The 15,855-nt window shown below is 39.7% G+C and overlaps 1 protein-coding gene across 1 annotated transcript; it reads left to right on the top strand.

The window, feature by feature from the left end:
• The first annotated feature begins 7,778 nt into the window (after window positions 1-7,778).
• tent5aa (terminal nucleotidyltransferase 5Aa) lies at window positions 7,779-12,512 on the top strand. Its single transcript, XM_041794361.1, has 2 exons — window positions 7,779-8,954; window positions 9,421-12,512. The coding sequence occupies exons 1-2, from the start codon at window positions 8,529-8,531 to the stop codon at window positions 10,198-10,200; spliced, it is 1,206 nt and encodes a 401-aa protein (XP_041650295.1). The 5' UTR covers window positions 7,779-8,528; the 3' UTR covers window positions 10,201-12,512.
• The last annotated feature ends 3,343 nt before the right edge of the window (window positions 12,513-15,855 follow it).

Genomic DNA, 15,855 nt, shown 5'->3' on the forward strand with positions numbered 1-15,855 from the left:
TTTCAGAAACTGGGTGCCACTCCTTTTAGCCAGGGACAGGAAACAGAGGCTACACATACTGGTGCATAGAAAATTGAACAAAAGAAGATTGGAGAAATTGGTGAAACGTTTCCTGGTCTGATAAGTCTCCATTTCTGCGGTGACATTCAAACAAGAGGGTCAGAATTTGATGAGAAAGCCACCAACTACCACAGCATGTTCAAAGTCCCTTTAATCCCCTTTCTTCCTCATTCTGTTGCTCTGCTTGAACTTCAGCACATCACCTCAACCATATTTTAATGTCTAAATACATTGGTTGCAGCCATGTAACTGGCAAACTAGACACCGTGTACCACATTTACATTAATGAGCAGTGCACCAGGTGTACCTAATAAAGTGGCTGATGAGTGTAGACTGCAGTGGCTTATTTACAGACAAAGCGGGAGGACAGAGGAAAAGAGGGAGAACTGTAGGAGCATGAAAAGAATAGAAAAACTGAGATAAAATGACTATCTGATGCTAAAAATAACAAGATAAACCAATCATAACAGTATTAAAAAGCTGCACCGGGGTGAAGTGTGCTTGCTGTTTTGGCAGATATTTGTACTTATTAAAAGCAATTCAGGCCTTATTTTTTCCACATTTTATGTTGAAATAAGATGTTCATCTGGACTTTCAGGGGAAAAAGCCTCAAGTAAGAAGTAGATTGATAGTTTTTATATAACAGCTGGGGCAAATACTCAGGATAAGATATGTGTTTTCAATGTGCCTTTTCCTCTTTTCACTCCTAAAAGACGGAAATCCCCCTCTCTGATTGTTGGATATTGTGCAATTTGTTGTTCCCAAAGTACAAACTGAGTTTGGAAAGAAAGCTTTTAGGTTTTCCTACAGACAGATTTAACTCTGCAAAATGTAGTTGCTCTGAATTTTCTAAAAACTCACTGAAGACTCCAGAGTCCAGGCTTTCTGTGTGCAGATGTGTGAGGAGACCATTTCAGTGCTTTCTTAAACCAATGAGTATGTCTCTTTTTTTTATTGAATTTGTTTTTTCTTGGCTGGGACCTTTACAAAGGACATCTCAGATCAAATTAATGTTAACCTTAAAGTTGCCCGGGGTCAATTTTGGCCTGTTTTAGAAATGTTTTTTTTTTCTTTTTTCTTTCTTTTTTTTTTTTTTTTTAATTAAAAAGGATCTATTTGATTGAATAGCCTTAAAATAACATGGGTTGTTCCACATCCTTTGCCAATATGGTTCATAATTAAAAAAAATACATTACAGGAGTTTTATGAAAATGTATGTCGTTAGTTGTTCCAAGTTGACCCAGGCACGGTGGCCTGGAAGTGCAATACAAAATTACAAAGTTTGAAACACTTTTACAAAGCTTGAAACAAATTTACATTCTTCAAAACATGTGAAAATGCTTTCACAGTCATGTTTTTATCAACTTCCAAAATTCACTCTCTCATCAGTTTTAATGACCTGGAAAAGGTTATTCATGCTTTCATCACATCTCGGTTGGATTATTGCAATGGCCTTTTTAGCTGTTGTAATCAGAAGTTGCTCTCACGGCTTCAGTGCATTCAAAATGCAGCTGCTAGACTCTTAACCAGATCAAGAAAGCATGATCACATCACCCCTATTCTATCCTCACTTTACTGGCTCCCTGTGCGTTTTAGAGTTGATTTTAAAATTTTAGTCTTGACTTTTTTTGCCTGAAAGTCTCAGACTTGAAGTTTCACTATCTTCTTTTAAATCAGCTTTTAAAACACACCTTTTAAGATTAGCCTTCTCTTAAAAAATTTCTCTGCTTTTAAATGTACTTCTTTTGTTTTTACCAATGTTTTGATGTTATGGATTTTGATTATTGTTGTTTTATATTATGTTATTTTTCCATGTATTGTTGAATTTATGTATTTTTATTTGTCAGACTTCTTGTGAAGCACTTTGTAACTGAAATTTTGAAAGATGCTATATAAATAAATGTATCATATTATAAAACACTTCCTTTTCATTAATCTAATATACTACTTGCAAATGCTTTTAAAATGACAAAACAAATTTTACATTTTATCAAAAAAATTAAAATTTGTCAAAAAATGTACTTTTTATAAAACACTTGAACCTGAAATAGCATGAAAATTCAAAAATAAACTTGTAAAAAAAAATGTACAAAAAGTCCTTTACACATTTACAAAGTCTGAAACACTTTTGACAAAAACATTTTTACATTTCATAAAACAAATTTGAAAAAGAAAAACTATTTCAAATCTCAAATTTACATTTTATAAAACAAATGCACAAAGAGTCCTATACACAGTAATAAAGTCTGAAACACTTCTGACAAAAAATAACAAAATTAAAAAAACACATTTCATAAAACAAATTTAAAGGTTAGAAAAATACAATGAATGTTTTCCAATTTTAATTTTAGAGAACAAATTTACCAAACACTCCAACATGCGCTGAAACAAGTTTACTAGTTGCAGAACGCTTTTACAACTTCTGAAGAAATTTACAAGCAATATCTTTACTGAAAGGGAAAGTACCAAATACTGGAAGTGATCCAAGTTTCAGGTTTTGTAAATGTGTTTTAGACTTTTATAGATTTGTCTGGTAAAACGTAATTTTCTTAACATTAGTAATTATTTTGCGAATGTATGTTTGATTTATGTAATGTAAAAATGTTTTGGTTAACGTGAAATAGTTTCAAGCTTTGTAAAAGTGTTTCAGGCTTTGTAAAAATCATTTTAAAGATAAAGTTGGCACTCTCACAAAGTGACAGAAAACGACCTTTGGTTAAAAGCTCAATCAACATAATGAATGCTAATTTTGTTGGTTGAGCTTTAAAAGATAATTTCCTGCCAGTTTGTGATTAACAAAGTTTTCTGACTCTTTAATCTTAAAAAGCTCTAACACAGATTGATAAATAAATCACACTGGGTCAATTTTTGAGTGAAAATAAAGCACAATTATTTGCTGTCATCACAACAAGAATATACACTTTGGTTGATCACCTATCATCAAATGTTCCTCTTATCATACATAGTTATCATACTGTCAAAATACTGTCAAATGTTTTTATTGGTATTATGGATTATGATTCACACTGTTTTTTTTCCTCTTTTTTGCCTCTGGAATCCACATGCAGCTTTAAAAGTGAATTCATCCAATATTTCTCATGAGTAAGATAAAAAATATAATAACTTCCTTGTAAAGATCATACTGTGAGTGCATCAGTGAATGCAGAGCACATATATTAAGAGCAAATCAGGGTAAAACGTACGTGCTGCTTGTATTAGATACAGGATTGTAGCAGGTTTGGTGGTCCATCCCAGCAGACATCCCTGAACTTAAAAAGCAAACTAAAAGGCAGTGGGGATGTTACACTTTATGGGAGATAAATCTTGCTTGTGCTCATGCGGTCAGATAAATAGCACAGGAAAACAAAACAGGGTTCTCTCTTTTCTTTTTATTGGGCTGAACTGTCCAAAAGACATCTCAGAGACCCCAGGGACGAGCTCTGTAAAAGATTCCTTTAGTAGAAGAGTAGAAGAAGAAGTCTCTCCCACAAACATTACAGTATGGAAATGCTGACTTTTTTTTATTTCCCATATATCAAGTTGCTGAAGGTCTGATTAAATGAACACAAACTTATCAGATGAGGGAGACATCACCTGGGGGGAAAGGTGTGTATTATTCTTTAATCATTGCCTCTGTTTAATTTTCTGACAACATAATCTCACGCATGTCTTTCAGTAGCAAACAACCACTGAATCATCCCATTCACCAAGAGTAATGAGGTGCCAGGTAATATTTACACAAAACAACTCATCAGCGGAGCTCTTTCTTGGCTGTATACTTTATGCAGATAGCTGCTGTGTGTGTCTGACAGCAGCACTGATTTAACTCTGCATCATGCATTGTGGAGCATTCACTCCTCCACACCTGGGAAAGCCATTGGCAGGGCTGTAACCGCCTAATAGTTCCATGTATATTTCCAGATGTGGAATTCACTCAGAGAGATCTGTGATCAACCTGTCTGACATGCGCCAAAGCAAAGTTTGAAGCAAAACAAAGCAGCATTTAAAAAATGAGCTGCAGATCCATTCAGAAATTCCTTAATCTTAATGTCTCCTTTTGGGTTGATTTAGAGCTCTTTAGTTGCATGCACAGTAAAAAGCTGCACCAGGAGCTGATAAAGCTTCCTGCAGAGGAAGTGGCACTCAGTTTATTTACATGCAACTGGAGGAGTTGATTTATTTTGATAGTCTGACAAATTTGGACCTTAAACATGCATGTGTCAGTTAGACTGAATTCTTGGAGTCAGACTAACACACACTGGTAATTCAACTGGGGATTAATTAATTTTGCATCTGTGCATTTCAGATTAATCCAAACCATGCCTAGCATTCTGCACATGCTCCACAGCGTCACAAGCCCAAAGTTGCCAGTTTTCCGTTTAGCCAGGACATTTTATATTTCGAGTTAGATGAGTTTGTCTCAAGAAGGTCGCACCTTTATTCTTGTATATTGATGTTACTTCTCTGTAATCACAAGACTCCATTTTACAGATCAAATCAGATCATCTGACACAGGCTGTAGCCCATCATGCACCACTCATACCCATCAAGAGGCATCTGTCATCCAATCACAGCCCCCTTGCATGCATCAACTATACCTACAATAACTCAGAAAACACCCCAAATGAATGGATTTGCTCATCTGGTGCACAAATGTTGATAAATTTTGGATAAACCTGCAAAGAAGAAAAGACAAGGAACGGGAAGCAACAAAGACACAGGTGAAGACTCAGTAACTGGCAACTTGATGAAAGCTTTTCACACTTTGTGCCATCGGTTGTGTTCAAAGGCCATGGTAGTGGCAGTGATGCACAAAAAGGCAACACAAGCAAAAGGTAAAGGCAGTATCAGTGCATTTTTGTGGCAATGATAGTGCCAGTAAATGAAAGAAATGCTGCAAGAGAGACGCATCATATGTGTACTAAACACCTGATGCAGGAGCAGCAAAGAGATGATCAAAAGTAAGCTGTAAATATGTTTGAAATGTGACTACTCATGCCAGGACTTCACTGGCTTTGCACAAGGTTGACTGATGGCCAGAGGCACTAGCTGGACTCCTTTGTGGACTCCTGGTGCACTTTCCCAGGCCTGATCCAGCTCACCACATACTGGGTGCCCAGGACCCAGCAGGCTGGACCAGACGCCAGCGTAGCCACTTGCAGAGTCAGCTGGGAGGATACTTGGAGAAATGGGGCATGGGCCTGCTGCAGGCCTGGACAATGACTGTCAGGAGGCTGGAGCAGTACAGGACCAAGGCTGACAATGCAAAGTTTTGAAGTAGCATAAACTCCCATACCTGACCTGAATGGTGCAAAAGGACGCAATACAGCTACTATACAGAACTATCCATTAAAAAGTAAACTTGGTTAGTCTTGCTTTTATTTTGGATTTAAAGCACTTTTCTATTGTAAGGCTGTGATTGCTTCTTATAATTTACTTCAAAGTTTATTAAAGTGGTTCTCAAAGTGGAGTTTAGGGACAGTGGTCTGTAAGGGGGCTTACACCGAGTCTCAAAATAATGATTTCATCTTTAAATGACAGAATGTGAACATTTTGATTATGGCTCATTTACTCTCTGCAATAAATGAACTAAAATTACTCTTCGATGGTATAATTTTTCAGTGTATAGAGGCCCTTTTTTGGGAGATCAGAATTATATAATAATAGATTTAGTAAAGCACTGCTTCCTAAAGAGTGGGCCGAGGTATTGTTAGTGAGCCCCAAGATGCCATTGACAAATAACTAAGAATTAAATAATCATTTTTAATGATCATAAAACACTTTCTTAAATGTTTTAGTGACAAGACACAACCATTGGTTTTAATTTATTTTAACCTTTTATTATTAATTTTGTCTGATGCATAAAGCTGGTGTCATGGTTTAAATGGTGCTGGGTTAACTGGTGGTATTCTATGAAATATTCCTGTATGCTGCTTGTTTCATGGTTTGAAGATTTTTTTAGTCTCTTTGGAGACATAAATGCACTAGGACAGAGTCTGCTGAGCCACAAAGTACATTAACAGAGAAAAATATTAGAAAAGAAAATTAAAGTGATTTTGCAGATGCCTGATTAAAACAAAAGAAACAGCACTGGCTCATTCGTGGTACTTTGTGACCCCACAAACAGTTTTAAAGTAATGTTAATGTCTTTAAATCAGAGCATTTGTGTTCAAATTACCTATTCATAAAACAAAAACATGATAAAATAAAGGTACAGAATTGAGTCTCATATTACAGTTGTCCAAAGGTTTTTGGTGGGTTCAAGAGGATCAGAATATGAGCTCACAATAAAATCTTGTTTCCATTATTTGGCACTGAAAAGTCAAACACAGGCACAGGCTGCAAAAGCTGAACATCATAAATGCAAAGCACAGTAGAGGTCATGATATAATCTGCCTTTGGGTATCATCTTAAGATAGAAGCATAGAGTGCATCATATTTGTAACAAATGCAATGACAGGACATGTACTAAATGTACAGAACTTGAAAATTATATTTGTTTCCCCTTATTTGGTTAGCTGCCAGCTAAACTGTTTGCAAGCTCCAATAATGGCAAAGTGATGGGGGGCGAATCATCACCAGAGTCGGACATACTTTCATCAACAATGCTTGTATACTGGGACAAGAACAGTAGTCCAGTTGATATCCTTACTGAGTCATAATCGTGGCCTGGCTTAACTGTGCATGAAAATGCACTAATGGTGCAGGGGCAGATGAGCTCCTGTGTGGGCGTCCGTGTTAAGACAGTACAGTGGAGTAAATGAGATAATCAGGGTTTACAGATCTGGGTGGCTGCAGTGACGCAGGGCTTTACACCTGCCTAATAGAGAGGCCATGACAGCTGCCCTGCCTTGACTGCTCTGCTTCATCAGACTGCCTGACCCTCTCACATACTGCCTGGACCAGGGACTGTCTGCTGCTGTCAAAGGACTCTGTCTCCATAAAAAAAATTGAAATATCCCCAATATAAACATTGCATATGAGATAAAAAGCTATGCATCGCTACATATATCTGATTAGGATTACTTTTTAGATTTATATAATACTTACAGAGGCCAAAATGCCATCTGTGTCGTCAGAAGCCAAGGGTAACCTATCAGTGAGGCTGCAGACCCTGACCTGGACGTTTTAGCAGTCTGGGGGTAACAGGCTTAAGGGATCACAGAGAAAATATTTCCTGTCTGTTTTAAACAGATGCTCTCCTCCATGGCTATTTCAGGTGGTTCAATGTACAAAACAGTGCTTAAATGTGACATTTGAAATGAAACAGTCCATGTAATGCTAAACCAGCCCACAGAGGGCGACATGGCAACATCAAGAGAGCTTTTCATGCACATCAGCACCAGTTGATTCACATACCTCAGTGATTTAAGTTGTTTTACATTATTTTCGTCCATAACAAGTCTACTATTCTTTAAGATTGATAGAAAATGTTACGTTTTTCTGAATGAATCCATTTGTAGCAACAAATATTAAGCGAAATAATCGGATAAAATCTTCTTGTTGTAGAATCTAAATCACAACTTCAGGTTTTTTTTTTTTTTTTAAATCATTATGAAAAATCAAAAAGGAGCTGGTTGATAAAATGCAGTGTTACAGTGTGATCATGTTGTGCAGGGTTTGCAGTGAGCAGCAGACAGTCAGAGGGGGGCGGGGTGAAGCACAGCTGACATCCTCAGACTACAGAACTGACTGTTGCAGAAGGACGGAGCGTGCCAAGTGGGCAGGTAACGGTTAACTTCTGCACAAGTGAGAAAAATATGTTCGCCTTAACAGAGTTGGGCTAAGCAAGCTGGATTTCCTGAGCACATTTTACTTGCATTAATTGGATTATTTGTTGGCAGCGTAGAGGAGAAATTAAAAAAAAAATGTAGGAGCTGTGCGTAAAAATCCACAAGATTCCACTGAGGGCTTGAGCGTCGGAGGGAGGATTGTGCCAAAGTGCGACTTGAGGAGCAGCTTATTCATGCAAATTCATAAAATCATAGGCGTGCCTTTGGGCGATGGAGTCACAGCCGGAAAAGCAAACCCCCTCCTGGATCATCAGCGAGCTTCAAAGACTGTGATGCGCTGCGCTCGGACGCATTGACGGCGGCAGCGGAGCAAATGTTTTAAAGCGCAGGGAAACAGAAGAGAAAGTTATCGCTCGATTTCTACACGCTTCTGTTGACTGGATGCACTTCCTCCTCTACGCGAACACCAGCTTTGACTGCTGCGCCACTGGACCTCCAACCACAGGCTTATTGCGTTGCACTGTAACGTCCTGTCGAAACTATCACCACTTGCCTTGGGTCTTTTATTTTTGAAACTAAGTTTTTGACAATTTGGACGAATTCAAACTTGAAGAAACCTCAAACGGATGACATTATCCCTACACTACGCAGAATAGTTTGTGCGTAATATTCGTTCCTTTTTCAGATTTTTATTTTATTTTACATTGCATCTGTGAGGACTTTTTACCCTTCACCATGTCAGAGGACGACAGCAGCTCCACCACCAGCTGTATGTCTGACACAGAAAGCAGCAACGTGAGCGTCCTCAGCTGGGAGCAAGTGCAGCGGCTGGACGCCATCCTGACGGAGACCATCCCCATCCACGGCCGCGGAAACTTCCCGACTCTGGAAATGCAGCCGAGGCAGATCGTTAAAGTTGTGCGCAGTCGGATGGAGGAGAAACAAATCCACGTCCGGGACGTTCGGTTAAACGGCTCTGCAGCCAGCCACATCTTGCACGAGGACAGTGGACTGGGCTTTAAGGATCTTGACCTCATATTTTGCGCAGACATGAAAGGTGAAAGTGATTTCCAGACTGTGAAGGACATAGTTTTGGACTGTCTGCTGGACTTTTTACCCGACTGTGTGAATAAAGAGAAAATAACCCCGTTAACGTTAAAGGTACATTCACTGTGACAACTTTGTGCTGGTGTTTTTTCTGCTTCTCTTGTTTACTTTTAGATATGTGATAACATTTAATTGCATTTGTGCCAATTCGGCTTAACGACCATTACCCACAGCTTAATGTGCAATTAGATTAGTTAAGTGATAGTAAAATGTTGGTTTTCTGTAGTTAAGAGGATTAAGTTAAACCAATTTGTAAGGGATCCTGAGCTCAGCCACCTAGATCCCATATCCAAGAACATTTTATATTGGGGTCAATACTATTAATAACACAGGAATTATAGCATAAAGACCTGCAGCTTTTACTTATGGTTGTAGAAAAGCTGGACTAAGCAGAATAACTCTTAAATGTGCATGCATATACTCTTCTTATACATTTAATGACTTTTTAAAGCTCTGTGCTTCATATTTATATCCTCTTTTCTCTCGCTCTGTCTCCCCCTATACACAAACACTCACTTAGGAGGCCTATGTGCAGAAGATGGTGAAGGTGTGCAATGACTCAGACCGCTGGAGCCTTATCTCTCTTTCCAACAACCGGGGTAAGAACGTGGAGCTGAAGTTTGTGGACTCTCTCCGGAGGCAGTTTGAGTTCAGCGTGGACTCCTTTCAGATCAAATTGGACTCCCTGCTGTTGTTCTACGAGTGCTCAGAGAACCCCATGGCCGAGACCTTCCACCCCACCATCATGGGTGAGAGCGTTTACGGAGACTTCTGCGAAGCCCTGGACCACTTACGCCACAAAATCATCTGCACCCGTAACCCAGAGGAGATCAGAGGTGGGGGTCTGCTGAAGTACTGTCACCTGCTAGTGAGGGGGTTCAGGGCCGCGTCAGAGTCTGAGATGAAGTCCCTGCAGCGCTACATGTGCTCACGATTCTTCATTGACTTCCCTGACATCGGAGAGCAGCAGCGCAAGCTGGAGTCCTACCTGCAGAACCACTTTGTGGGCCTGGAGGACCGCAAGTACGACTACCTGATGACCCTCCATGGAGTGGTCAACGAGAGTACGGTGTGCCTGATGGGACATGAGAGGCGGCAGACCTTAGGGCTCATAGCCATGCTGGCAGTACGAGTTCTTGCAGAACAGAACATCATCCCCAACGTGGCTAATGTTACATGTTACTACCAACCTGCTCCTTATGTGGCAGATGGAAACTTCAGTAACTACTACATAGCCCAGGTACAGCCGGTGTTTGCCTGCCAGCAGCCTGCATACTCCACCTGGCTGCCCTGTAACTGAGTCAGCCCGGAGCAGAAGAGGGGGGAGTCTGATTTGTTTAAACAGGAGTAAGCGGCACTCAAACCTGCCCTGTGTTTGACAGCTGACACAATGCTTGTGTGTTTGTTCATACTTTTAGTATGAACACTTGGCTTTCACTACAAGTGTTTGGATGTGAATATCTCATGTTTGTTGAAATGCCAACGTCTCCTGATCCTAACCCGGCCGGCCAGCTGCGGAAAACACTCATTTGTGCAGCTTGTAAAACAAAAGCTAAAGCAAACGTGCGGCGTCTCGAATGCAAGCGGCTGATGTTTCAACCAAACCTGCATGAGACTGATTGAATCTGTCAAGTATTGATAAGGCAGCACATTCCAGCTGAAGACCTAACAGCTCATCAAGGCTCGTGATTGAACACCTAAGACTCTGCTGTGCATCAGCTAAGCTGAGGCGAGATTCTCTTTAACTAGTTTGGATAACAAACTGGCATCTCTGCCTTGCATTTGGATATAATTATGGTTGTTTACAGACCAAAGATTTTTCTCTTTGATTGTTTCTAACATAAAAACCCAGTTTTGATGGGGAAATAAAATATGAAGCTATGTCTATTTGTATATGTGAACATATTTGTGTTTTTAAGTGCCTATGCCTCTCAGTGAGCAGAGAAAAGAATGAGCAGACCAAGTTATTTGTGAAAAAGCCCCAATCTGTTTATTCTCATGACAACAGCACCCCAGAGGCTTGTGAATGTATATGTAAAACCATGCACATGTCAGTGTTTGTGAACATTTGGATGGGAGAGAGCACCATGTGTGTGTTAGGATTTAGCAGTAAAATAGCTTTCAAATGTTACTGTTTCACATGGTTGGTCTGAAAAATCAAACATCACCAACTGTATCAATACTTATGTTTTGTATTTGCTGTAAGAAACCATGACGAAGCATTTTCAGACCATTTGCAGCTAAGAAAACTGTCACTCACAATTTCCTGTATATTTTGTAAAGTGGTGCTTCTCTTTTTCTCGTCTGTAAGTTCACAAGAAGTAGATAAAGACGGTGAGGAAAGGCTCAGAGCCGACGCGGAGCCGGTGTGTGCTTCCTCATACAGTGAAAGGGTATTTACAGAGACACCTCAGATGATGAGACACTTATTTGCTGTAGCACCCTGGCAGGGAATTCCTCAGCTGCTGCTGAAGAGCTTGAACTTAGCTGGGGTTGGGTGTGCAGACGCTCTGTTCAAGACTCAGAAATGTTGTGCCAAACATTGGTGGCCCCTGCTGAAAAAAACTAAAGTTTAATGAGGCGGCTTATTGATGAATGAAAAGTAGCTGAGTGGATACAGATGATGAGGAAAAGACAAAAAAAAGGAGCATAAATGTAGTGGTGTGAAAGAGGAGGAGAGCGAGTCAGTCTGGAGAGATGGGTGCAGCTGGTGATGGGGTTTATCTACCATGCTTTACTGTACTAACAACGTCTGTTAAGGTCACATCATGACTAAAGGAGCAGTGCTGCAGCTCCTCCCTCTTCAGGGGGACCAAACCATCCTTTTATTATTAGCTTTTTGTGTTTCAATTGTGATTGTGCAAAAGAGTGCAAACAGGAGAAATCTACATTATCAGCAGCTTCAGGAGTTTGGTTTTATTTTTAAGGGTATGATAGAATGCTTTATTCCACATCATTTAGATAACAGTGTACATACATGATAACATGCTACAGCTTTGCCAACTTAACTTCTTTAGTGCAGCCTTTTCATGTGGGATAGCAAAGGATTCGTAAGCGTTACAGGAAGTGAAGGCCCGGAAAACCAGCAAACTCAAAACTGCATTGAAAAGGGAAAATGTCACGCTGAAAAAAAAAAAGCATCTTTCCTCTGTTCTTACTTAGTCTGAAAATGCATACTTTGTTCTCTTCTCAGCCCATGTCGATGATATCCTTTGGATTGTGCAGGCAAACGTGTTGTCAGTTTATTCGCAGTGACGTCCTAACAGCTAACTAGCTAGCTAGCTGCCTGTCAGTTAGTGATTGTGCCTGTCAGTTAGAGATTGTGGGTTTACTGCATTGTCTTGTTACTGCATTGTCGTCTCAGATATGTTTCTGTCCATGCAGTCTTTTACAAATCACACTTTGAAAAAGGAAGAAAAAGATCTTTGTCTTGTATGTATATTTTTTATGATTGTTATTTTTATAAATGTATCACTGCAGGTGTTGCGGTGCTTTTGAATCTGTGATCGGGCTTCAGAGGACATGTTCTCAATAGCTTTTTTGCTATATAATGTTATGTGTCCAATGGGTCAAGGTAAAAGATGTTTTCATCAATAAAATATCTGAAAATCAGATTTGTAAAAGTGTCTTGATGTTAATCTCTGAGTCTAAATCAGTTCAACAGCTCCGGCTCCAAACAGGAACCCACTGCCAAACATGTGAATATGCTTATTAATCGGCCCGTTTCTATTCCCAAAGGGGGTCGCTTTCTCTTTTTTCTCAGCTCAGTGGCTTTCAGATGCTTCCCCTCTCACTCACACAGAGACACAAATCTCTGTCACGGCCTGCTGGGTCCAACAGGCCCAGCCAGAAACCCGTCCAGAACTGGCCTGCTGCTGCCAGAGAGAGCTGTTGTTGAATGTGAGGGGATTTTCATCCACCCAAAAAAGAGACTTCACCGCTTTGGTAGAATGAATATCTTTGCCTGCTCATCAAATTCTCTCTGCTAACAACCCCACCACCACCCCCCACTCAATACAACAACAGCAATGCAATGACGAGCAGCTCTGAGGCCTGCAGGAACCAGTCAAGGGTCCAACCTTCTCATGTGGGTCAGGACAAAATAAATAAAAAGAAATAAACATTAGAGCTGACTGTTAATGCCCCAGATACAGAGGGAGGGAGCAGAAAACCTAGAATAAGTAAGAGATCCACTATATATAGCAGACATAATAAGAATGTTATCTGTTTGACTTGCACATTTAAAGCTCATTAATCTGAGCCACAGAAGGAATGGCTGACAGGTTCATGCTGCACACTAATGCACACGCAGACACATTTTTCATGCTGTTTAGGCGAACAGCATGTGCACCTTTCTTTGGCTCCTTTCATTCTTAAACTGAAATTTCAAATCTGAAAGGACTTATTCACATTTTTTCAAGTGTCTGTCTAGCATGTGATTATGCACTGAAAGAGTGAGACTCAGAAAAAATAACCTTGAAGGGAAGCATCTTTGTTTGACTGAGTACATTGTAGGATTTCAAGGAGTTTCTGACAAGTCATGCATCATTGTCTTGTAGTTTACCGGGGGACACAACTACCGATCACAGACTGATAAGCTCAGTCTAATTTAATAAATTTCTCTGGTAATACATGTTTATTTTTGGTCACATAACTGCACACACACAGCCAGAGCACACGCACAGGCAGGTTCTCTAACTACAGGGCTATTTGTCCTGATTGTGCCTGTGCAGACTGTCAGAAAGCATCTGAAAGCACCATGGCATTAGCAGACATGTCTGTGAGATCTGTCTTTAATCACTCAAATCATGATAGATTGGAACAAGCAGGAAATATCTGCAGATTTCACCTGACAATGAATTAGGGTTGTCCTACAATGTTAACCTTGCAAGCAGATAGATTTGCCAGACTTCATCTCTCTCATCAGCTGTCGTGTAAAGCTCTAATACACAACATTTGTGCAGAACAAAATGCTGTTTGGACGAGTCAGGGCCATTTGAGGATAACGAGGCAGTTGCTACGGGTGGGCTGTAGAGCCATTTGAAATGGCTGCATAGTGTCAATTTTACCAGAACTTGACCACGTTTCTGCATGAAACAAAGAATAAAAACAACACTGAAAGCTTTTCATGATAGGAAAGATGTTTCTGCTCCTCTGCCAACCTGCTTCAGCACAGGTTTGTGAGATTTAAGGGGGGGAAGGATAAGTTGAACAGTGAGTGGTTGTATACAGTGGCTGCTAGCAGATTGATCAGCTCAGATTTAGCCACAGCAGCAGTTTTGCCAGAGCTGGACAACATTTCTTTTTTAATAAAAAAAAAAACAATATAAGAAAAAAAAAGAAAAAAAAGCTTTTTGAAGAATGCTGAAAGCCTTTCATGATGGAAAATATGTTTTCGCTCTTCTCCTGGTCTGCTTTGATATCAGTTCTAGATCAGCTGGGTTTGCCGGTGTATCCTGCTGCGATAGCTCTTAGCTCGAATGTAGCTGTAGGAAAGAGGTAGTTTAATTGTAACTAGACCACATTTCTTTTTAAAACAAGAGCATAGAGTCACACTGAAAGTTTGTCTTGGCAGAGAAGACCTTTTTGAAGGTCTTCAGAGCGGCCACTGATCTGGATTGTCTAGTAAGTGAACAATCAACCCTCAGTCTCCACTTCTCCTGTTTCAGAAGCTACCAGAAGGTGATGATGCCATTCAGAGGCATGTTCTTTCTCATTGTTTTGTTCCTTTTATTATTAAATCTACCAGCAATGCAATCTTTCTTAAATTATCATCATATGTGATTAATTGGCATCAATTAATAACAATCCCTATAATTGATTAGATCAATTTTTCAGTCAACTGACAGCACTAGCTTTTGGGTGATGCTGTATATAAGATACATTTTTTTTTTGTCTATGTTTGTATTTCAGCCATGCAAATACAAATTTGGATATGCAGATAGATGTTACATCAACCTCTGTCTGTTGGGGTTTTTAACAGAAACTTGACATTTGTTGTAGCCCATCCTGAATATACCAGAACTGTGTGAGCCTCAGGTTGTGCACAATCAAACAGTTATATAATATGAGCTTAAAAATCAGGAGCATTGGTGGTACTAAGCCTCATAATGTGAGCTGACATCTGGCTGTAGAACTGGCTTGAAATGAGTAAACTGTACATTAGTGATGCAGTATTGATGGCTATACAGAACCTAAACACCTATGTCCATCATGCATCATTTTACAGCGTGATGTTAGACTCACATTATTTGAGTGTGCAGACAAAGGGAGGGGCACCTGACTGCAGACATCCGTAAAGAAATATGCACTTGGATATCCATAAACTCATGTGCCCTTAGTTATCTGTAATCATTTTTTAATTGCTACTACAATAGACCAACATTTCATTTCTGCGGATAAATTTTATACATTGAAAGAGAAAATCTGTTTTAAAAGTGTTAAAAAGTTTAACAGTTGGCCTCCCACAGATGGGAGCCAAACAAAAAACATTTTTGAGTGTGAGGCTGTAATGTATCAGCGCTTTTAAAAATCTTTCCCTCTCGGCACGCCAGTAGTCGAGTGGTTAAGGCGCACGCCATATACACAGGCGACCCAGGTTAAAATCTGGCCCGTGGCACTATTTCTTGCATGTCTCTCCCCGCTCTCTTCCCTGTTTCCGACTCTATCCACTGTCCTCTCTAATAAAGGCAAAAAAAGCCAAAAATAAATCTTAAAAAAAAAAAAAAAAAAAAAAATCTTTCCCTCTCAATATGTGAAGTTTGTCCACGAAAATGAAACCTTGGTTTACTGAATAGTACATATGCCTTACGGTGTTCAGTTTTGTCCATGTCGGCTGCCAGGCTCTCCTGGACCAAGTTGTAAAAATGTCTGTAGTTTGGTGATACTGGAGCAAATGTGAGGAAAATAAAAAATAGAACATACTCCAAGCTATATTCCTATTTGTCAAGAATAG

The sequence above is a fragment of the Cheilinus undulatus genome, linkage group 8 (genome assembly GCF_018320785.1).
Source record: "Cheilinus undulatus linkage group 8, ASM1832078v1, whole genome shotgun sequence".
Lineage (NCBI taxonomy): Eukaryota > Metazoa > Chordata > Actinopteri > Labriformes > Labridae > Cheilinus > Cheilinus undulatus.

Excerpts from the sequence above, each read along its gene's own strand:
- tent5aa (XM_041794361.1), top strand. The coding sequence starts at position 8,529 with ATGTCAGAGGACGACAGCAGCTCCACCACCAGCTGTATGTCTGACACA. Across the intron at positions 8,955-9,420 it reads TAACCCCGTTAACGTTAAAG|GAGGCCTATGTGCAGAAGAT; the intron begins GTACATTCACTG and ends ACACTCACTTAG.